General features: G+C 38.1%; 4 protein-coding genes across 5 annotated transcripts; 3 read left to right on the top strand and 1 right to left on the bottom strand.

Annotated features, from left to right (window-relative positions):
• The first annotated feature begins 587 nt into the window (after positions 1-587).
• On the top strand, positions 588-4356 carry LOC122091761. 2 transcript variants are annotated; one of them, XM_042661887.1, is made up of 2 exons: positions 588-1583; positions 3964-4356. In XM_042661887.1, the coding sequence occupies exon 1, from the start codon at positions 832-834 to the stop codon at positions 1552-1554; it is 723 nt and encodes a 240-aa protein (XP_042517821.1). In that variant the 5' UTR covers positions 588-831; the 3' UTR covers positions 1555-1583; positions 3964-4356. The 2 variants fall into 2 exon arrangements, with proteins under 2 accessions (XP_042517821.1, XP_042517820.1); XM_042661886.1 differs by having other exon boundaries at positions 595-1546.
• A 1653-nt stretch (positions 4357-6009) lies between these two features.
• On the top strand, positions 6010-8033 carry LOC122091182 (mitochondrial zinc maintenance protein 1, mitochondrial-like). The gene is made up of 2 exons (XM_042661029.1): positions 6010-6341; positions 7696-8033. The coding sequence occupies exons 1-2, from the start codon at positions 6092-6094 to the stop codon at positions 7770-7772; spliced, it is 327 nt and encodes a 108-aa protein (XP_042516963.1). The 5' UTR covers positions 6010-6091; the 3' UTR covers positions 7773-8033.
• Positions 8034-9602: 1569 nt separating this feature from the next.
• Positions 9603-16330, bottom strand: LOC122090975 (peter Pan-like protein). Its single transcript, XM_042660754.1, has 8 exons — positions 16174-16330; positions 15652-15721; positions 15369-15545; positions 13098-13328; positions 11540-11632; positions 11174-11361; positions 10317-10510; positions 9603-9927 (listed from the first exon to the last, which is right to left on the bottom strand). Exons 2-8 carry the CDS (start codon positions 15667-15669, stop codon positions 9875-9877), a joined length of 954 nt encoding a protein of 317 aa, XP_042516688.1. The 5' UTR covers positions 15670-15721; positions 16174-16330; the 3' UTR covers positions 9603-9874.
• Positions 16331-20644: 4314 nt separating this feature from the next.
• On the top strand, positions 20645-21522 carry LOC122090558 (pectinesterase inhibitor 6-like). The gene has a single exon (XM_042660197.1). The coding sequence runs from the start codon at positions 20676-20678 to the stop codon at positions 21378-21380; it is 705 nt and encodes a 234-aa protein (XP_042516131.1). The 5' UTR covers positions 20645-20675; the 3' UTR covers positions 21381-21522.
• The last annotated feature ends 375 nt before the right edge of the window (positions 21523-21897 follow it).

The following is a 21897-nucleotide window of genomic DNA, read 5'->3' as shown; positions in this document are numbered from 1 at the left end:
TTTTTTTTTTTTTTTAATTATTTTTTTAATCGTATTAGAAAATATGGAAGAAAAAAGGTAAAAAAAAAAAAAAAAATCTCATGCTAAAGGTGCTTGCATGCAGTCTCTCATTGGCCGCCCCTTTTGACGGGTTAGAGTGGGGTTGAAATCGTCTGCAATTCCGATCTCGTACAATTTCGTACAATACCACCTTCAGGCGGTGACACGTGTATTGATACCAATACAATGGTCCAGATCTTGTACAATTAATAAAACATTAAATCAGTGAAGAGGCATTTAAATCAGATCTGGACCATTATATTGATATCAATACACGTGTTACCACCTAAAGATGGTATTGCACAAAATTGTACGAGATCGGAATTACAGACGATTTTTTTCCGTTAGAGTGTGAGAGAGAGACTTAAGACCCTAGACCACTAGACCAGACGACAGCCAAAATCTCTATGGAATTATGGACGGTGGACATGGATTCTATTACCAATGAGTAATGGACAATGAACTTTGGATTCTCATTTCTGATTTCCTTCCCAACAAGGCAACAACCGCCAAACGTACATAACGCGTCTGGTGTGACTCTACGAAAGGTGACACTCACGGAGTCAATTCGCACAGTTGACACACACGCTGCACGGAATGAGTGGATAATACTGATCCGATCCCGTGAAGCAAAAGACAAAATTCCTCTAAACCTCTCCAGCAATGGAGATTTCAGACACTCCTTCAGCTTCATCAATCGAAGGATGAAACCCTGAAACCCTAGTTCTGGTAATAATTTTGTTAAAACGATCGAAACAAAAATGTTGTCTAAATTCACACAACAACGATGAGATGACACACAAATCCTCCCTGAATTCACGCTATGCCCTTGAGTCCTGCACTTTCCAGTTCCACAGTTGGAGACCCTTTCAGTCCCAAAACCTTTCCAAAACCCTTGAACCCGATCTCAAACCCTCCTCCATTACCCCCAATGGCGTCGTTCATAGCAAGAGGCCTTGCCTGTCTGACCGCGCAACCGGTTTCTCGATCGACAACCTAGATATGTCCAAGCTGCGGTTATTGGAAGATGAGAGGATGCCCAGGGCTCCTCACAAGAGAGACAGCTTCGGCTGGATTGCCCGGAAGCGGAGGCGGCGTGGCTCTCGATCTGTTTCCGGCCGGAGTAGTGATAAGAGTGGGACCCGTCGATGCTGCTCGGTTGGGGCTTCTGCAGCTTACGCTACTTGCTCCGATTTCCCTATTGCTGCTGGCACGGATTCAAGTGGGGAGTTGTTCGTGAATAATGGGGATGCTAGTTGGGCGTCGGATGTTAGTGAGGCTAATAAGCATTCCAGAAGGGATGGGACTGGGAAGGATATTGGGATTGGAGAGAAGGACAATTTGGGTTCTGTGTCTTTGCAAGCTGGGATTTTTGAATCTCAAGGAAACGAATCCGGTTATGGGAGTGAACCAGGTTACAGAGGGGATGCAGAGTTCGGCTACGGTGATGAGCTCGACGAGGAAGAGGACGACGGCCGGATTTTGTTTTGGGGAAATCGATTCGGTGGTACTTAACTTTCTACCGTTTCCATTCCTTCAATTTGGTAATTTTATTCAATAAGTAATTGAGTTTCTCTCTTTCCTTTTTAAGGATCGGTTTCCTGCTCGAGCATAGATTGTAATTCCTCCCCAACTCCTCACCTCCTGTTGTTTAAACTAATCGGATGGATAAGATAACGTTGGAGCCATTGTTTTAAAATAGTTCAGTTGATACCCCGCATGTCTCAGATAAATTATTTCACTCTTTATTTCCTAGGGGCTGCAATCCAATGGGTCAGTCATTGAAGTGACCCTAGAATTGTTTTGAGTTATGTGTCGAAAGCATTTTCAGGAATCTGAAAGAAGAAACTGTGTTTTCCTTGAATTATTAATTTCCTTTGGAGTGGAATCAAATAGGAATGTAGCATAAATTATGGACGTGACTGTATCATGAGTTTTTCTGAATATGAAATACTTGTGTGTAAAAATCATTAACAGGAATCTGAAGAGGACAGCCTGGTTTTTCTTGATTTATCTGTTTCCTTGGGAGTGGAATGGAATAGGATCAATTATAGAGGAGACCGAATCATGAGTTTGTCTGAAGATGAAATTCTTTTGTCTGAAAACATTAACAGGAATCTGAAATAGAGCTGGGTGGTTTTTTTTTAATTTATTTGAAAGCTGGCCAATGATTGCTTTGTAGGGTGAAGATGCCTTTGGCTTAGTTCCAGACCATACCCAAACATGCTTAAGAAGCGAGCATCTTCAATTATGCTGCAGGCAAATTGAACTTGAGACCACGATTTATTTGTTAGAAAGAAAGGGATTGAGAGACAGTTTAAGTCCTTTATATCCACTGGAGTCTGGTTCCAAGGTGAACAAGAAAAATCTAATGTGCCAAGTCAGGTTTACTTTTAGTACTTAGAGCTATATCACGTGAGGTAGAATTTTTACTAAATCCAACTTCTTTTATAAACTAGGTGTTCTATCACAACTACTGAACATCTTTTACTTATGTATTTTCGTAACATAGCTATCTTGTCCTTGAGAGTTTTGAAGATATTGCGTGTAATCGTATCAAGGTCTTGAAGGAAATTTATTGCTTTGGTCTGGAAATTTGTTGTTCTTTTATTTTGTGCAACTTTGTTCGTGGAGTCCTGCCAAGAATCATGTGTTCCCTTCTCCCTTCCCTTTGTAGTCAAAATCGATTATGAGAACTTTGGCTGTACAAAATTTTCTCTTTATGACATTCTACTATTTAAGGTGAGCATGGATCTTGCCCAGCCATTAGAGGTTCTTAATCCTTACAGTTTATATTGACTGCAATATAAGTTCATCCTTACTACAAGAACATTTTTGACCATGTGGACCATGCTTTCTGTTTGATGTTCAGTACTTCTGAATGAACTATCATGGAGAATGTAACTGGGAGGGTAAAAACCAAGGTTTAGTTTGGAATTTCATTGATTTTTATTATCGTATAAGTTTTTAAAGGGTGTGGTATCCAATATAGAGTTAGATTCAAAACCATACGCAGTTTGAAGGTCCCAAAGATCATCCTTGAGAGCTGTGATGCAGTTATGAGTTACGACTGATCATGAGGACCGCAACTACTCACGATATCTTGGTCACTCTAATATCGTGTAACATTACTCATGACCTTCCATATGACTAGTGCAGTGAACACTTTTTAGTTTGCTGTTCTTATAGCCATTGCCATTGTAAAAACTTAGACATGAAGTGTCATCCTCTGTTCATAATTATACCATACCTAATATGCCATGATACATATATAGTTTGGTCATGCTCATAGATCTTGGGTTTCCATCTATATGGGCAATTTCTTGAATTGCTTATGTACTGTTCTTTTGCCTCACATTATTTCTTGATAGACTGGAATGACATAAAAATTTTCATGTTATCTGACCCTAAATATTGGAAATGAGACTCTAATAATGATGGTGTTAAGAAGTATCTATTTCAGTGCCAATCTATCCAATATTGATAGACAGATCTAGTGCATGAGTTCTGTAATTTAGACAATTCTATTGCATTCCACAAGTGGTTCTTGATATTGATAGACAATCTGATAAAGGATGGAATGTCATGAAGCCTCCAGGAAGCTGAAAATGTCTAAATTTTGAATTTCTATGCACTGGCATCTGGGTAATCTCGTCATTCTCACCATTTGATGCCATCTCTGTATGGGGGCATGATCTCCTAAGTTGGGTTAGGTTTTTAGTTGACATCATCATCATATTGCTGGACATTTCTGCAGAATGTGGGTGCTGATCAGTGCAGTGTCTATGCAATTTCACCATGAGGGGATAAATTTCCCAATGGAAAATTATGCGACTGTGGGACATTTGATATCCCATATCTTCTCTGATTTAATTTGATTAGACTAGCAATTTTGCTCAGGTCTCTTCATTTTTTCTCCTTCAGATACTGATCGTAATATGGAGATGGTTGGGGAGAACACATTTTCAGAGCAAAAAGCTTATCACAGGTGTAGGCGTAAGAAGCATGATTGGAGGGTGACTGATCTGCTAAGGTGATCGACAGTGTTTCCTAAGTTGTAACTTTATATCCAGTATTTGCTGTTCATTCAGCTGAAATTATTGGATTCTGGTCAGTGATGCTTCATTGGACTTATGTTTAGGTCTGTACAATGTCATCTTTCATTGACGTGGCATTTGGTGGTTCCTTCTTTTTTTTTTCTTCTTCTCCCATGATCTTTGTATAGGACTTAAACCATATGTGCTATTGTCTATTTTGGACTAGGAAAGAAATAGAGTAAAAGGGCTATCCCTAGTGGGGCCTTTTCCCTTTTGTGCATGGAGATAAAGAGCATATGTAGATTAATTATAATTGCCATTACAAAGATTACTGCTAGATTGTGGACCTCAGCGCAACGGCAAGGTTGCTCAGTGTGACCTAGTGGTCACTGATTCAAGTTGAGAAACGGCCTCTCCCTGAAGCTGGGGTAAGGCTGTGTACATTATGACCTTCCTTAGACCTGCAGTGGCTGGAGCCTCATACACTGGGTATGCCCACACTAAGGTTACTGTTATTAGTAATTTCACTGTAAAATCCCCCTGAAAGTGACGATGTAAGAGGTGGCTTCTTCAAGCCGTTCTATTGTTTTTGTTTGCGTACATGGGAAGTGTTACCATGATTTGATGAAACAATTGCAGCTACAATGGTTGGAACTTGAATTATTTTGGATTAACCTGAGTTAACCAGGTCATCATTTTTTTTAATCTGTCCAAACCTCTAGGCTCTAGGCTCTAAGCTCTAAGGCTCTAGGCTCTAGGCTCTAGGCTCTAGGCATGCCTATCCTTGCTCCTTTGCTCCCTGTAAGCCTTGCGGCAATTCCTTAACTTCATAGGCCTCCTCAGCAGTTTTCTTTTCGGATCTAGTCCTCAAGGAACGGTGGAGGAGGAGCAAAGATGATCATCATTGTTCTTAGATGGGTCATGGGTGTCAACGACTCGCATTTTGGACCTCCAACAAATAAGGGGGGAGGAAAGTAAAAAACAATGACGGTAGGAGTTTCCTTCACTATGGATACTAAATTACTAATAGTGGGTATACGTGCAGAATCACGTCAATTTCTTCCAGATGGGATTTTTCTTCATCCAAGACGAAAGGAGAATCTCTTCGGCCACATGATCCCACTGACTCTCTAAGTCGATCAAGGAATTTTCATCAATAGATGGGAGTTAATGATCAATTCAATCCTAGTGTCAAATCACTGTTGATAAAGAGATGGGTGGGTCCTTGGTTACTCTAGTTAATCAAAAAGAAAAATTATTGCCTTTTTTTTTTTTTTTTCAATAAATGAAAAGGATGATCCATGGTAATGATTATAACCCATAAGCCGAAGCTCTCATATGGCAAACAGTACTAATGCAAGACCAACGCGCAATTTTGGGGCATGTCAACTCGAATCCACAATCACTGTTTTCTTTCTTTTGGGGTGAAGGGGGATGGGCTGTCAAAAGTTAATTTCAACGAACGGGTAAGTTAGTTAAAAAGGAGGAACATTGGTTAATACCTCATGAGTGGATTTAGATTCTCTCCAATAATCCAATTCTTAATCGTGCAATTCTTTTTATGCATGTGACACTGTACATTTTCAAAATTGAACGATTGTAAGAGTTTAAGGCATTTGAGGGGTTAAAATGGATTTAAATTCAAAAAAATTCTACAACCAATGGATTTTGAAAATGGATAGGTGTTGCATACACAAAGAGGATTGCACAAGAATTGCACGATTAAGAATTGGAGAGGATCAAGATCCGGTCTTCGTCTGCTTCGGCCAGCCCTGTACAATGAAACTTACAAGTTCCATTAACCTGGTTCAACCCAGATGGCCCAATGGCGCTTTAACTGGGCTCTGCTTTAACCGGGCCTGGGTTATTTGCAGCGTGCACGTACGTGCAGCAGAGCCGCGAGGCCCACTATCAGAGAAGACGAAACGATTCACGAATCACCACGCGCGGAGCTGAGTTGAAAACTTGACCTGGAGAAGAAGAGAGGAGAGAAGGAGAGAAGCAGAGAAGGAGAGATGGGAGGAGGAAGAGGAGAAGTACTGAACGCATACAGAGTGTTGCTTCGAGCGACGCGGAAATCATTCGCTGGTGACACTCTGATGTTAAACGAGTCAGCAATCGAGGTCAGGAAGAAATTCGAGGAGAATCGGAACGTTAAATCCGAAGCTGAGATAAAAAAGCTCCTTGACGACGCTCGCGATGCTTCAGATTTCATCACCAACATGATCGTCCAGGCCAAACTCAACCCTTCCGGTGGCGGTTACGGTAAATTGAATTGATCTCACCACCTTCATATTTGACGCATCAAAAACATTTTTCTCTGTTGATCATGGCCTTTTCTATTGATTAGAGTCTGTTTACCATGCCCACCATATGTTTGTTCAATTTCCTCTTAAATTCCAACTACTGTATTTGAATGGTATCTGTTTTATTGTTATTAACAATCATTGATAACGCAGACAAGGGGAATGCTGAAACTACCTTGATTACTCTATTGGTGTTTCTCCAGATTCCACAAAGAATGGATCTTGGGTTCCTTTAGAATATCGTTTTTGTAAGTTATGGGACAGTGGTGAGAAAGATATTTCTCATTCCTGCAAATTGCTCTTCATTGGAATGAACTGGCAGTGACCCACCAACGATTACCCGGGTTCTTTGCAGCGTCATATATGCTGTCCTTTGCAATTTGATTCTATTAGTAATCTCCGAGGTGGAGAAATTGGAAGTGGGTGCGGCTTGGGGGAGATTTATTAGAATTGGATACTAGATATCACTACTAGTTCATGATGCAGTGTTTTGCTAGGAAGGGTCTATTGAAATTGCTAAACAAGTTTACCTAATATAACAGCTAGAACACCTTCCAATTGAGGCCCATGTCTTCGTATTTGTTTCTGTTGCGCCACAGAGGAATTCAGGTCCCTCACTCCCTCCCCTGCTTTTGGAGTTTTGGGTGTAATTTTGGGTGAAACCGACAAGCCATGGTTCTTTGGTCTTCCACCCTTTTCAGAATTCTCATCTATTCCTTTGATAGCTCTTCTTCCACATCATGGTTTCTGATCATGTCTAAGATCATACCTGATTTTGAATTATGGAGTTTTTCTTTTTCAGTAAGGAGATGTAAGACCCTTTGTAGGCCTTAAATAATGTAATTAAAATCCGAGTGTGCATATTGGTCACATTGAACTTGTTGGGTTCAACGATTACCTTAGTTGGATCCCCGATATGAATCCTGGTCTCACATGGGATTTCTCCTGTGTGCCAGAAGATGGTCTAGTTGGTCAGCCTAATGACTCAACCTGCATATTCAACTAGTAATTGATTATCCTAGTAGTAGTTTTCTCACGCTCCTCAGTTCACCCTTGCATTGTGGCCTCTGAAAATTATGAGTTTGTGTGTTATCTTCAGCTGTGTTTCGTATGCATTCTAGGTCGTAAATTATTTTATGATCCAAGAATGCATTATCGACCTAGATTGCATACCAAACGCAGCATTCATGTCATCTTCATGGTTTATACTTCTGTTGGAATTACTTCAGGATGATCATTTCCTATTACAACTCTATTGACATTCCTTTTCTAACAACATCTCTGACCATCCCAAAAAAATGTCTATGTTGCAGCGATAAAGCCTGGTAAAGAGCATGCTGGAGCAACATTAGAGATTCCTTCTGAGGAGATTCTTCGAAAATCTGTATGAGAGAAGAAATGGACGGACTGAAGCATTTGTGCTTCAGGTTTTGGGCATTGTATGCTAAATGATGACTTTATTAATTTTGGGTATTCTTAAGAAGCCCCAAGTGAGTGTGGGTCTCTTCCTATTTGGATTGAGGGATATATCAAGAAGAAAGTTGTTGACCAACTGTTGTTTTTAGATTTTGGAAATAGGAGGGGTTCTAATCTCTCTACTTGTATCAAACTATTTAGTCTCTTAAGATGCGAAGGCTTTATTTGGTTCTAAGAAGGAAAACTCTTACATTCAAATGTGTTGTAGGCTTATAATCATCACAGCTTTCCGACTCAGAAGAGGAGCAATTTCTGTTCAAGATTGATACTTAAAGGTTGTCCTTCATGTTTATATAAATATTTTCACCTCAGACACAAGGACCATGACTTCTGATGTTTTGCCAAACCATCCATTATATTTAGGTCAGACGTTGGGCATGCAGCAAGCTTTCCTGAAGCTAGCGGCTCCAACCAATAACAGTGTGAGACACATGGGCATGGGCATGGGCATGGGCATGGGCATCTTCTCTATGGAGTTGGGGACAGACAGAGTGACACAAGTCTTGGCAGCCCGGCAGCTTGCCAAGACTTTCCCCTTATATTTATTATGACCGGATCTATATTTGATTTAGACACAGCTTGCAAATTGTGGGTGGACTAAGGGCTGGCTCGAGCTTTCTGGTCACAGTTGCTGCAATTGAATCTCATTCGTTTGTGTTGACTCGCTTGTATTTTAAATATAAGATGGGTAGAATGAATCTTTTTGTTCGTTTCACGACAATTTGCCATGGACGGTCCAGAGGGAAGTATGGGTTTTGTCTGGAACATTTATAGTAAAACGTTCTATTCTTCTTTGCAGTCTCTCTCTCTCTCTCTCTCTTGAAGCTACACATACAGAGACTCTTCATTTTGGTTAATCAACACATCCTCCAAATCCTAGCAGACGCAGTGAAACGAGTATCTCTGAAATTGAGATGCACCTTCGGGCTCGATATACAAATCCATGAAGAAGTTTGTAAGCAGCATCGTGTTAGCAATTCAGGTGAGAAACAGCTGGATGACCGTAGCCTCCTGGCTGAAGAAATCAGAGCAAATGCTACAGGCACCTGCACTTAGTAACGGGAAAGGAAGCACGGAGGAATTCCTAACTCACTTGGTCTGTCGTGCCTAGTTTACCTCTCTAATTCAAGGAATCCAGCAGGATGAGTGGCAGGAATTTGGAGATTTCTTGGAGATGTGAGGAACATAAAGGAGGCTATTAGATTCTTATATATCTTCTTCCCCCACATTCATGTTTTCTTCTACAAATTTGAATCTAGTTAAAAAAAATATTATGAATATTTGTCACATTAACTTAACTTGTCTCGTTTCACTGAATTTCACTCATTCTCTCAGAATGATTCCACGGAATGAAGCAAAATGTTGTTGGCCATTCTAACCTCAAAGCAGTCTGGGAAAATCCTAGGAGTGGAACCAGAAGCAGCAGTAAACATGGATTTTGTCCCTTCGTAACTGACGCCAATGGAAAGCAAGAACATCTCAAACTTCACTTCCAGATAAGCAGCACAGGAATAATCTTGTCTGACAAGATAGATGAGTTCACCTAAGACCACTTGTTTTCAGGTAGAACCCTCGTTAAAGGAGGAATTTTGGAGTAGAAACCAAAAAAATAGAATTCCTACATGTCCACCCATTCTTGGAACCCCTTCCGAAACAACCACCATGACAAAAACAAATATGGTTATCTTACCTGAGATTTCTGCATTCACGAGGTATTTACCAGGAAACAAATGGAGTGAAAGTGTTAACAGGAAATAATAGCCCTGCTCAGGGATTGTTCATTTGATTTGAAGAAATTAATAAAAGCAAAACTCTATAACCTTACAGAAGAACAAAATTCGTATCGAGAGAGATCAGCCAAAACCCATCCAAACTTTTTTGTATGCCATTTCCATGGACAATATCAACATTAGTGTCCCCAAAACTCCCCAAACCCCTATAAAAAGGGCAGTGTCAGGCCAAACAAAAATCTTGTTTTTTTGGCCCCTAGAACCGGGCTATGACTACTTTACCAGGCTAATCTTCATGGACTTCTTGATTTTCCTCCTTTTTTGCAACCCCTCCACTTCCTGAAATAAGACAGTATAGAAAAGTTAAAAATAAAAATACACAAATAAAACAGACTCATGCAGCGACCAAAATTTAATGTAAAACCTTCAATGTACTTATTCCATCTCGTTTCATTCTTTGTTCCCTAACAAACATGTGCATGGAGAATTTTTCGCTCTCTTTTAAATGTTATATCTTATAGAGTGTCACTAAAAAAAGCAAATTGAATCACTTATTTCAATTTTTTATACTTTCTTTTTGTGAGATGGAAGAATATGTCAAAAGACAGAATGACTCCTATGTTACCATTTTAACTGACAATCTATGTTTACGTTTCCCACCTCCCCCCCCCCCCCCTTTTTTCCCCCCCAGTTTGATGAGCATTAACTGCAAGATGGAATCAAATTACCGTATTCACTGAAGATGACTCCACCAGTACACAATCCTTCCTCAACTTTCATAATTTGAAGAGTCATCCTAGGTCCAATCTCTTGAAGCTTGACAGCACTTTTTGTTGAAGCTCTATTAACTCTACCAAGATCATTTGGTAGACTCACTGTTGCTGCTTCTTCATCTCCTTCACTTTCTGACCCATAACCTGCCCTGCAAAATTACAATTTATAATCAAATAACATCAGGTACCTCATAGCATCTGGTAGGTAAGATACCAAGTAGAATTACACTGCGGATAAGGCCTCACTTGCAACAAATGTGTCACAAAACAAACATAACTCCAAGAAGTATGTGATGTCACAAAAACAAATTAAGTAATCATTATTTTTTAACCAAAACCATGTTTCCCACTGTTATTCATGAGCTTCCTGTTAATATAAATTACTTCAATGCTTGCTCAATATGTTAAAATTAATTTGAATACTAAACAATGCCATAAAATCTGAAAATTTCTAATTAGACCCTGGTAGTACTTCGAAGAAAAACTGTAATGATAACCAGAAATATTAAATTGAAACAAGAGATACCCCAAAAAGTAATTTGGTATACACTTAACTACTGATGATTTTTTGGTTGAAAGTTTCAAATTCTATTGATGAGCAAATGAGCAACCCCATGGTATAAAGCATAAGGAGCATTATAGATTGATATCATCATATTATCAGGGTACGAAGGGTAATAAAACTAAGTCTAGCATCAAATCTGTCAAAACTATAATATACAAAATAGCAAGAGCATCATTCTTTCCTATGTACAACCCAGATTCATTCATTTATTCTAGCACAAACATTCAAACAGAGAAAGACAAGTTACCTAGTCACAAAGTCGCTGACATCCTGTAGGCTCTTCAAATCTGGTGCCTGATGGTTCAGTACAAATTTTCTAAGTCTACGAGAGACACCGACAGGCTGTAATCTGATGGAATAATGCCGAAAATCAATAAGCTTCGTCTCTTTATTATAGTTAAGTAACACAATTCTTTGGCATGAACCAAGTTTAACCTGCACCAGAAAAAGGACAGAGCACAAATTAACTAAAATACAATTCAGAAGATATAGAGTGAACAAACAGAAGTTGTGTCCGATATAAAGACAAGGGTGAAGCAAATATTTTAGCAGCCAGCCAACCACAAATGGCAGGGAAACAGCTTAGTGAGTTGAGAACTTTTCTAGCACTCACAGTATTGATATCAATGGCTGGAAATATGTTTTGAAACATAATAGTTGTGAGCTTTAGATGTTGATCTCCAGTCCCAAAACCAGAAAGGACAATCTGCCAGTAAATTTTACATTCCATAGTTAGCCACAGAATCATGTAACAAGAACAAGAATTTAAAGTACTAACATTTTACTCCTAAACATTGGGTTCAGATGGGGTATAAGAAATTGAGGTGCAAGGACCATAAACATTAACCGAAGAATATAAAGGACAAGAATTGCCAACATTGACATTTTCGTTTTCCTGTGTCAAAAATGCAGCAAATAGTTGTCAAAGTACGCAATGGGCTGAGATTGTCCAACCATCATGCCTTTTTCTCTTGAAAATCCATTGTGTAACCCATAAAAATTTGTCATTTCTCCCTAATACCTTAGCCGTTATAATTAATTTGTGTTCTGAATGCCCATCTGATGACAGCTGCCACAAATGGTGGGGTAGTTTCAAGGCAAGTTTGGTAACATTCTGGTGTTTCCAGTATCCTTTTGTTCATGCAGGAACAGGAAAACATTGAAATCACAATTGGATACACTGGTATGTTTTTGTGTTCCACGTGAACAAAATTTGGTTCTTTCAAAAAGTGGGTAAAAGAAAATTGTCTCAAAACACACAAATGGCTCAAAAAGGGCTTGGGAGGGTATCCCTAGGTTGAAACATTTAAAAGAAAAAAAGTTGGTTACAAAACAGATTTACTCGCAAATTAATACTCTCGAACAACAGAAACAGTTATGGTGTTCCACAGGCCAAATAACCCCAGCTGAACAGACACATTGCCAAATGTGCGCTTGGTATCCCCAAACCCAGCAAGCTTGGGATCTGGAGCAGCATCCAAGAAACTGTAATGTTAAACTTGTCATGTAAAGCCTCATGGTTTCTTTCTTTCACTCATCATTTTATATAACATTTTTTTTTAGAGGGAGGACATCGGCACAATGGTAAGGTTGCTCCATTGCGACCTAGTGGTCGTGGGTTTGAATGACTCTTGGCGAAGAAGGGTAATAAGGCTGTGTACATTATGATCCTCCCCAGACCCTGAAGTGGCAGGAGCCTCATGCACTGGGCACGCCCTATTTTATTTTATATAACAGTTTTTTGGAGAAAAAACATGCAGTTTTATATGTGATGGATGAATGGTACAAGCATTAGGCCACCAGTCTGAGACCTACATGCAGACTTCTTTTGAAACTTGCAATATCCACAAATTACAATCTCTCTGATAGTCTTTGCTAATACACAAAGTAGGAACACCTTTGTCTTTGGCAATCTATTTTATTTTTCAGATCTATTTCCACGGTGCTAAAAATTATTAATCATATTTCAACATAACATAATGCATTCCAATTCCCTTATAGGAGGCCTCTGTCCTGATATGCCATTTAGAAATTGCAAGCACCTTCAATCATTCTTGAGTAGAGGAGGTTCAGCCATCACTTGTTTTCCATATTTTCACCAAGAACAAGAAGAAATTTGAAAAAATAAAAATGAACAAAAATAAATAAATAAACTTTGGTTAGAATCTCACCAGAGGAGAGTTCTTGAAAAGTTCTGGAGGGCATCTAGGACGCAACTGAGATTGAGCAACATCAGCTGCCAATGAATACTCATGTATTTTGAATGTAAGGGTAGGGCCTTGGGGGGTCCTTGCAACCCTCAGATAGGCTGCTGTATCTGTTTTTGATAACATAAGGAAATGAGTAACACCCATTGGCCCAGCAACGTTCAAAAAATCCTTAAGATTATTCCGTTTCTTTTCCTGCCAAGCAAACAGAGAAGCATTAATTGCCAACTCAGAATTATTTTAGGTTTTCTAAAGATGTAGAACTTTACCTGAAATAATTAGATTATATTTATATAAGGAAATTACTCTTCCATTTGCTCCATTGTGACCTAGTGGTCATGGATTCGAGTCAGGAAACAAGCCTCTCCACGAAGTGGGGGTAAGGCTGTGTACATTTTGGCCCTGACCAGTGACAGGAGCCTTGTGCACTGAGTACACTCCACACTAGAAAACCTAACTTCAACCCTTCTTTTTATCCATGAATTTGTTTGAGCAGTAGATAGTTAAGACAATTATTATTCATTATAAGAAGTCAAATCCATACATATAACAACTGCCTTTGGCTATGCAGCAATAGAGCAACATGCAGAAATTGGTCCAGAGAAATTTCCCTTCCTGTTTTTAAGTAATTTCCATTCTTCCCCAAACTTCCTTCACTAGTTTTATTTGACATTTTTTAGATAGACTCTCTCAGTCACTATCTTCAAAGTTTCAGTTTTAAGCCAAATTTATATGTTGCAACTGAAACCTACCAGGTTTCAACCGTTGGGTTTGAGGCCAATGGCCATATTAGGTCCTGAAAACCCTATTTTAAGCCCTCTAAACATAGTGGAACCATTAGATTGTTCAAAAATAAATAATAAAAAAAAAACCAAAATGGTAGTTTAGATTTGTACCCAAGATTGGCAGTGTACATTGTACACTGCTGTATACACAAAACCTAGTAGAAAAACACACATAATTCAACTGAAACAACTAAAATATGCATTACGAATTTTTCTTTATCCTTTTCCATAAAATGGTTGAACAAGCATCAAGATTTAGCATTCAAGTGCATTAACACTTAATTAAGGAGTTAACTTCTGCAACCTAAAAATTCCGAGGATCCAAAGCAGAGAGATTCAGCAGTTTAACCAAACTAAGAGAGAGCATTGGACCTAAAGACACTTCACACCAATAACCTTAATTTATTTAAAAAAAAAAAAAAATTTGTGAGACATGCCAGCTGTTTTAAGAACTCTTTGGTATTTCTCAATTAGAGGTTTGCTTTGCTCCTCTCAAGCAATTGCTTCATGACCTGATACCTTCAATTTCAACACTGTCATTCTAAAATTTGATTTCTCTTCATGTTATCCAAGCAATGGTCTTAGTCACTGCTCTCCAAAAAAATCCGAGTAATAGTAGCAGCAGTAGCAAACTGTCATCTTCTTAAGTAGCATATATTCCATAAATGTCAATTCTGCAAGAGAATAACATTGACCGATGATATCAATCAACATAGAACTTTGTTTGTCCCACAACTGCTTCTTGACTTCCTACCTTCAAGTTCAACACAATACAACAACAACAACCATAACCTTAACCCAACTAAAGGGGGTCGGCTACATGGATCCAATATGATCAGCAAAAAAAGAAATAAGGCAACAAGGAAATAGAAGACGATGAGAAAAGATAAAAATTAGCAGTAAAAGTAAAACAACTTCCCAAGAACAACCCCTATAGGGGATCGGCTACGCGGGTCAAGTTCAACACAATATTCATTTTAAATTTCAAAAGCAATAGCAGTAGATGATTAACAATACGGGAAAAGTGAAAATTTTCATATTCTTAAATAGCTTATATTCCATGAAATGCCTCACCTCACCTCACCTCACCTCAACTCAACCCGGCCTCATCCCAACTAAATAGGGTTTGGCTACATGAATTCCTTTTTCTCCAATCATCTCTATTTAACGTCATACTTGTTACTAGTCCTAAGCTATGCATGTCTTTCACCACTTCTCTTAGAGTGATTTTAGGCATATATCTGGCTCTTTGAGCTCCTTAAATCTAAATCAATCATCTCTCCATACCAGAGCAGTCAGCCTCCTATGCATATTTATGCCAAAAAATATATATATATATATATATATTGACCAACAAATACCAACAAAAACAGAGAACTTTATTAGACAATTGTGAATTCTAAAAGAGACATGGGGAAAATAAGAAAGTGTAGAGGAGCATATCAGCTACCTTTAGCTTAAGTGCAGTATTGGGGAGCATCAACTTTCTTAAGTCCATTTGCAGCTTTTTCAGAGAACTCGGCAGCTTTCCTCTTGAAAACACAAAGCTCTTGGGGATTTTATCTCCCGTGACATGATCAACGCTGGGTTTCTTTACAACCGGCTTAATGAACACCTTCCTCTTTTTCTTTTGTTCAGTTCACAGGAATACGAATTATTCAATGTGGAAAAATACATTAATAAGGACAACTAATTTTCAAAGAAAGAACAACAGGAACAAACTAGTTACTTACATTTGGGAAGCGGGCCATTTCAGCTATAAAATATTGTACTTTAGGGTTTTAATATATCCCAGATAGCTTCCTGAAAGGATAATTTGGCAGAAAAGTAAGACCAAAAATGCTTATAAACGAATCAAACTACATGTAAATATCCATCTAAAATCCCAAAAAGCGGGTAAAGAAGTAAAAGAAGAATCTTGCAAATTATGATGCAACTGAAAGACAGTACTTATACAGATAATAGTCAGTTAAGGTATTTGAATAGTGATTGTAAGCTTTCAATGTATTGTTTCCATGATGCTTCCTGAAAACGTTGCTTAACACTAATGATTTACAATCTTAAACTCTCCACGAACTACCTCACCGAGAACACAGAAACCATATTAGAAAGCTAAAGAAAATTAAGAATTAGACAAAGAGAAGGTGAAAGACAAGTCGACAACTCCTTTACTTTGTCCAACTCAGTTGTTGAGGTTATTACAATGGAAGAAACTGTCAAGGCGTTAAGAGAGAGAGAGAGAGAGAGATACGTACCGATTCCCTAAGCCCCAAATTTACAGAGCTTCGCCGGGCGTCTGTGTACCGTGAAAGAGATGGAGAGAGGGAAGGGTTTAGGGGTTCGGCTTGAATGAGATATTTAGATCTCAAATCCCCAGGGTGCAAGGCCGCAATGGGTTCACAAGTCACAACGGATATCCATTTACCCGTGGTAAGGTTTTCTGACCCATATAGGGCTCAGATTCAACCAGGTTTTTTGCCTTGACTCAAAACCTGGTGACTCGGGTAGTCAAACCTGGTCAAACCGAGTCAAAAATTGTAAGAAAAATAAGATAAAAATCATGGAACGTTTTATCACCATTTCCCTCACAAATGAGGATGACGATGATTTGATCGTCTAAGAATTTCATCTCCAACTGAGAGAGAGAGAGAGTGACAACATATTTCTTTGTGAGGCATTTCTTCGAATAGTGGTTCTACAGTACTAAGAAAACTGATGAAAGCTATAAACATGACTTGTGATGCTCTGTAAAGATATGTCACAAACAGCCACTAATCAATATATTCTCCAACCCAAAAGCACCTATATTTATCGGGGAAATAAGATACTTCACCTTTTATGGGGATTAAGGCTTCATGACACCTAATCTTATAAAAAGAAAAATGAAGGCTAAGAAAGGCCAGGTCATTCTTTCTCCCCACTACTCTTTCAATATTGAATCCTATATCGTGGTCTGAAGACTAACTTAGGCATCGGAGCCTCAGTTCAGAGTCGAAATCTGTAGCAACAACTTATAATTATATCCAAAAAATAAAAGGAGTAAGTGTTACATACCTATTATTTAAGGCATGCATGGAAATTACATGTAGGTACTAATGTATTTTAATATGTTTTGCATATAGTTATTATCATATAAATTTACATTTAGTTATTATCACATTGTAGTTACCTAGGTTGAGAGGTAAGTGGGAATGTGGAGAGTTACAAGTGTACGGGATAACGAGAGCGGATCAATTCCTCGTACGAGAACCATTCTCATACAGGTCTGATCGTACAAATGGAATCTATCCATCAATCAACTTTGTGGTGGATTCTATCTGTGTGGATCAGCCCGTACGAGAACCTGATCCACACTTAGTGATAACTACTTGAGTTGTACCTATTTATTAGTAGAATGGAAGTAAAGAAATAAAAATTAAAATCCCCAGCTATTATCTCTACTTGGAGATTGAGGATCGATTACCTCATAATTAAGTCACACAATCTGCTATTTTTTCTCCATATTTCTTCTCCCTTCTTTGCCTAATCTTCCTGTCAAGATAGTTGAAGCAAGTGGCATACACAATTTGAGAATCTTCAAAGAATATGAGCACTAAAATGCAACTACAATATAATATCAAGCACTTTTCAGCTAGTAAAGAGGACAGAGAAACAGAAAGCAAAAAGATAGCAATTTTGCCTTTTCTTTTTCAATCCTTTCAGCCGTAGAGAGCTTAAGGGTTTGTAAAATCCAAATCGAAGTCCTATTGTACATTGCGCATTCGAAAAACAATACCAAAGCCCTAGGGGTTTCGGAAAAATCAAAGTAATTTCAATGCTTACCTAGGGGTTTCAGTAATGGCAGTGAGAATTCCCTGAGAAGCTTCAAATTTGGGAGACGAACACTGGAATTCGTTCACTGCACCGATGGAGCTTGCCTTGTAGTTAGATCTTTGCAGAGATCGCTCTGTGCACCGCGAAGGAGAGTTGCAGCATCGCCTTCCGCGAGTTGCAGATTAGGGTTCATGAGCTCTTTTGAAGAGCGCTATTGTTCATCGAGTTGCAAAGCAGGGGGACTTGTGAGTTGAGAAGAGAGTAGAGATGCGTGAGTGTAAGGACTTTACCCTACTTTTGAGTGATTTTTTAGCGGGCTTTCTCCAATATTTTGGCCTTTCACTTGTTTCTAGAAACAACGAAACAAGTATAGGCACCGTTTCTAGAAATATAAGTCAAAATTTATGCCTATTTACAATTCTAGAAATGACTTTGACGAAACAAGGAGGACTTGTTTTGTCATTTCTAGAAGTGAATTTGATAGAGAAAAAAGACTGTTGTACTTGATAAATCTCTCAACTATTTAAACCTAAAAAGAGGCAACCAACCCTCTATCCCTTTTGGGCATCTGATGATACTATTGGATTTTTTAGGTACCATTTGATAAAATTTCTACTGAATCTGTTTCTAGAAACAACAGAAACTGCTTTTCACATTTTCGAAAACAAAAACAGATTTTTTAGTACGGTTTCACAAACCTGTTTCTTGAAATTTTTTTTGCAAACATAATGCCACTAAAAAACCCAATAATATTATCGGGTGCCCAAAAGGGAGAGAGGGTTCGGTTGCCTCTTTTTAGGTCTAAATAGTTGAGAGATTTATTGGTCATAACAACATTTTTTTTCTCTCAAATTCGTTTCTAGAAACGATGAAACAAGTCCGACTTGTTTCATCAAAGTCGTTTCTAGAATTGTAAATAGACATAAATTTTGATTTATGTTTCTAGAAATAGGTGACATGGAACAACTTTATTAAGTACTTTTTAAGTTGTTTCTCCATTTCTGGGAACAAGAAAACACAGAAACGGCAGAAACAGAACGTTGTTAAACGATGCCTTAGTGGCATTATGTCTGCAAAAAATGTTTCGAGAAATAGATTCATCAAATACCAAAAAATCCGTTTTTGTTGTTTCTAGACACAGAAACATCAGAAACAGTATCAAATGGTGCATATATAATTTCTACTTAGAAACAAAACTAGTATAACATGTTTTGTCATTCACGTTTCTTTGCATCATAAATTTCTATTTATATATATTTCTAAAGGGAGAGGGATAGGTATGCCGCCGATATCAAGTATGCTAGCGGATAGCACCAATAGGAACACATGATGAAATATCATTCATGAAGGATATGAGGGTCATTTCAGAAAAATGGAAGAGAGAGATAGACACAATGGGTGCTAGCATACTTGATATCCACGGCATACCCAACCTTTTCCCATTTCTAAAAATAGGTAGAACGAAATGGATTAATCAGACACTTTTAAGCCCGTTTTTCTATTTCTAGGAATAGAAATACATTCCTAAGAACATTATCAAACATTGCATAAGCCCGTTACCTTTTTACCCTTTCATTGAACCAAGAGAAAAAAGGGAAAACTTTACTTCATCAAGGTGAAGGAACACCCATCAAGGGTCATTAATGTGTGCCTCTCTATCTATGAATGATCAACGCTACCTCCAGTACTGTGCAATACCCTCTCAAGTCTCAAACCATCAAAACCCCTTATTTAGAGGATTCTCACTTAAGCGTGGGTGTGGAAAAAGCAGTCGTACAAAATAAATAAAAATCAACAGATAGCCCATCAAATGTCTTCCTTCGTTTTCCATGACTTACAAATCAAACCGATTCTACCAAAAAACAACATAATAATAATAATAATAAATCAAACCAATCACCTACCTTTCTGTGTATGTTTCTTTCGTTTTTTTGGTAAACCTTTTACATATATGCTTCACATAGAATTAGGTGACGACATGTTCTTTAGAAACAAAGTTTTTTGTCAGAAAGTAGCCTTTGCGCCATTGACACTGGGGTTTGGGCACAATACTCTTAAATGGTAAACACTTAGGTCTTTTTCTTTTTGTTATGAAAGAAAATATATTGATTTTTTTTAAGATAAAAAAATACATTAAAATTGAAAGTAATAAAAAAAACAAAAAAAAAAAAAAAAAACAAAACAAAGTTCTTAACATCCTCATACTCTTGATACTTCTATTCCTCCATTTTATAGTTATTTTATTTTTATAAGTACCTTTTTATATACTTTTAATGGCAATAAAATATGGAGGAGCATCTATAGAAGTAAAATCAAGGAACCATATGTGAAGCTTACACAAGATTGGATCAGGTTCATGTACGAGAATAATCTCTTACATCTCTCGTATATGGATTTGGAATCTATTTTCTTTTTCTTCATTTAATAGATTCTAAATCTATAGACCAAGGATGTACGAGATTGTTCTCATATATGAACTTGATTCAGATTCAAGCTTACAAATGGGTAGGTGTTCCAAATGCGAACCAAACCATCAAATTCCAATAGATTCTATCTGGATCAGCCAAAACTCATGACTGGAATCACTGGATCCGATCAGAATCAGCCAGGACAGATCCAAGGGATGAATGATGAATCCTCCTTCTATCTCTCTCTAGCATGTTCCAAAGTTCTGTCTGAACTTCACGAGGGATTCATCTGCCCATTCACATGTTACATGACAGATCATATCCTGACCCTCACCTATTTCCAATCTCCACTTCCCACCTCCAAAATTTCCTCCTCTTTATTACTTTCACCACTCTCTTGCCTCTCTAGAACCTCAACTGCAATATAAAAACCCACCGATTCTGAGCTACACAAAGTCGAAACTCTTTAATTTTCACACTCTCTACACTTCTTTTAAGCTCAAACCAAAGCCATATATAGTCAATGCAAGAGATGCATGCTTGCTCTTTCTAACTTCAACAAAGTAGAAGCAATGAATGTCTCTTTCCTTCCTTCCTTCCTTCCTTCCTTAATTCCTTCCCTTAGGTCTCCCCCGTATCCTATAATGACAGGTATAAGAGTTTCTGTAGTTTTCTTACTCCTCACCTGTTTGACATGGCGAGCCGTAGCTTGGTCCAATAAAGAAGGAGATGACTATGTCAAAGAAGCATGTAATGTGACCCATTACCAAGATCTCTGCATCCATTCACTATCACCCTTTTCTAACTCAGCCAAAAGAGACCCTCAAAAATGGGCACGAGCTGCTGTATCAGTCACAGTGGGTGAGGCTAAGATGGTCACTCAGTATTTAACCAACCAGAAGAAAGATAGGTTTCTAAGAGGGAATAAAGAGAGATTAATGGCTCTCTCAGACTGCATTGAATGCTTTCAGGACTCTCTGGATAATCTTCACAAATCACTTGGAGAGCTAAGGAGCTTGAATTCCAGTACCTTCGATGGGCAGATGGAGAATGTTGAGACATGGATGAGTGCTGCTTTGACTGGGGAGGATACCTGCTTGGATGGCTTCAATGGTTGTAAAGGGAAGGAAGTGAAATATCTCTGCAATGAGGTTTTGAATGTCACTTACTTGACAAGTAATGCATTGGCTTTAGTGGACAAGCTCGCATCGGTTGGTGCAGTGGCCTTTACTGGTCCATAAAAGTTTTTGCTCAAAGAATAAAGAAAAATATAATGAGATAAAAGTAATGATAAATTTACGTATTCTCTCTCTTTCTTTTTATTTCATTCCAAATATACCCTAAACCCTCTCTTCATTTTAGGGTTTTGTAAGATCTTTTATGATGTGTTTAGTTGAAATTATGATTGGAATTTTTTCCACGTTAAAAATCTTCATCCAAAACATAGAATTTATGTGATTTTTTTTCCCTTGCATTCCAAACATACCCTAACCCTCTCTCCATTTTCAAGGTTTTGTAAGATCTTTTATGAAGTGTTTGGTTGAAATTATGATTGGAATTTTTTTCATGTTAGAAATCATCATCTAAAATATACATGATAATGTAGAAACACAATCTTAAAACGATGCAGAAGATAATGGAAAAACATGAACAAGTAATTCACACAGATTTATGATGTTCAGCAACATTGCATGCGTCCTCGGTGAGATGAGATCCTGCTTCACTATCAATGGAGAATAGGGTTACAACGCTTGTTCT

This window comes from Macadamia integrifolia, chromosome 10 (genome assembly GCF_013358625.1).
Source record: "Macadamia integrifolia cultivar HAES 741 chromosome 10, SCU_Mint_v3, whole genome shotgun sequence".
Lineage (NCBI taxonomy): Eukaryota > Viridiplantae > Streptophyta > Magnoliopsida > Proteales > Proteaceae > Macadamia > Macadamia integrifolia.
This window is presented reverse-complemented; position numbering and strand designations above follow the sequence as displayed.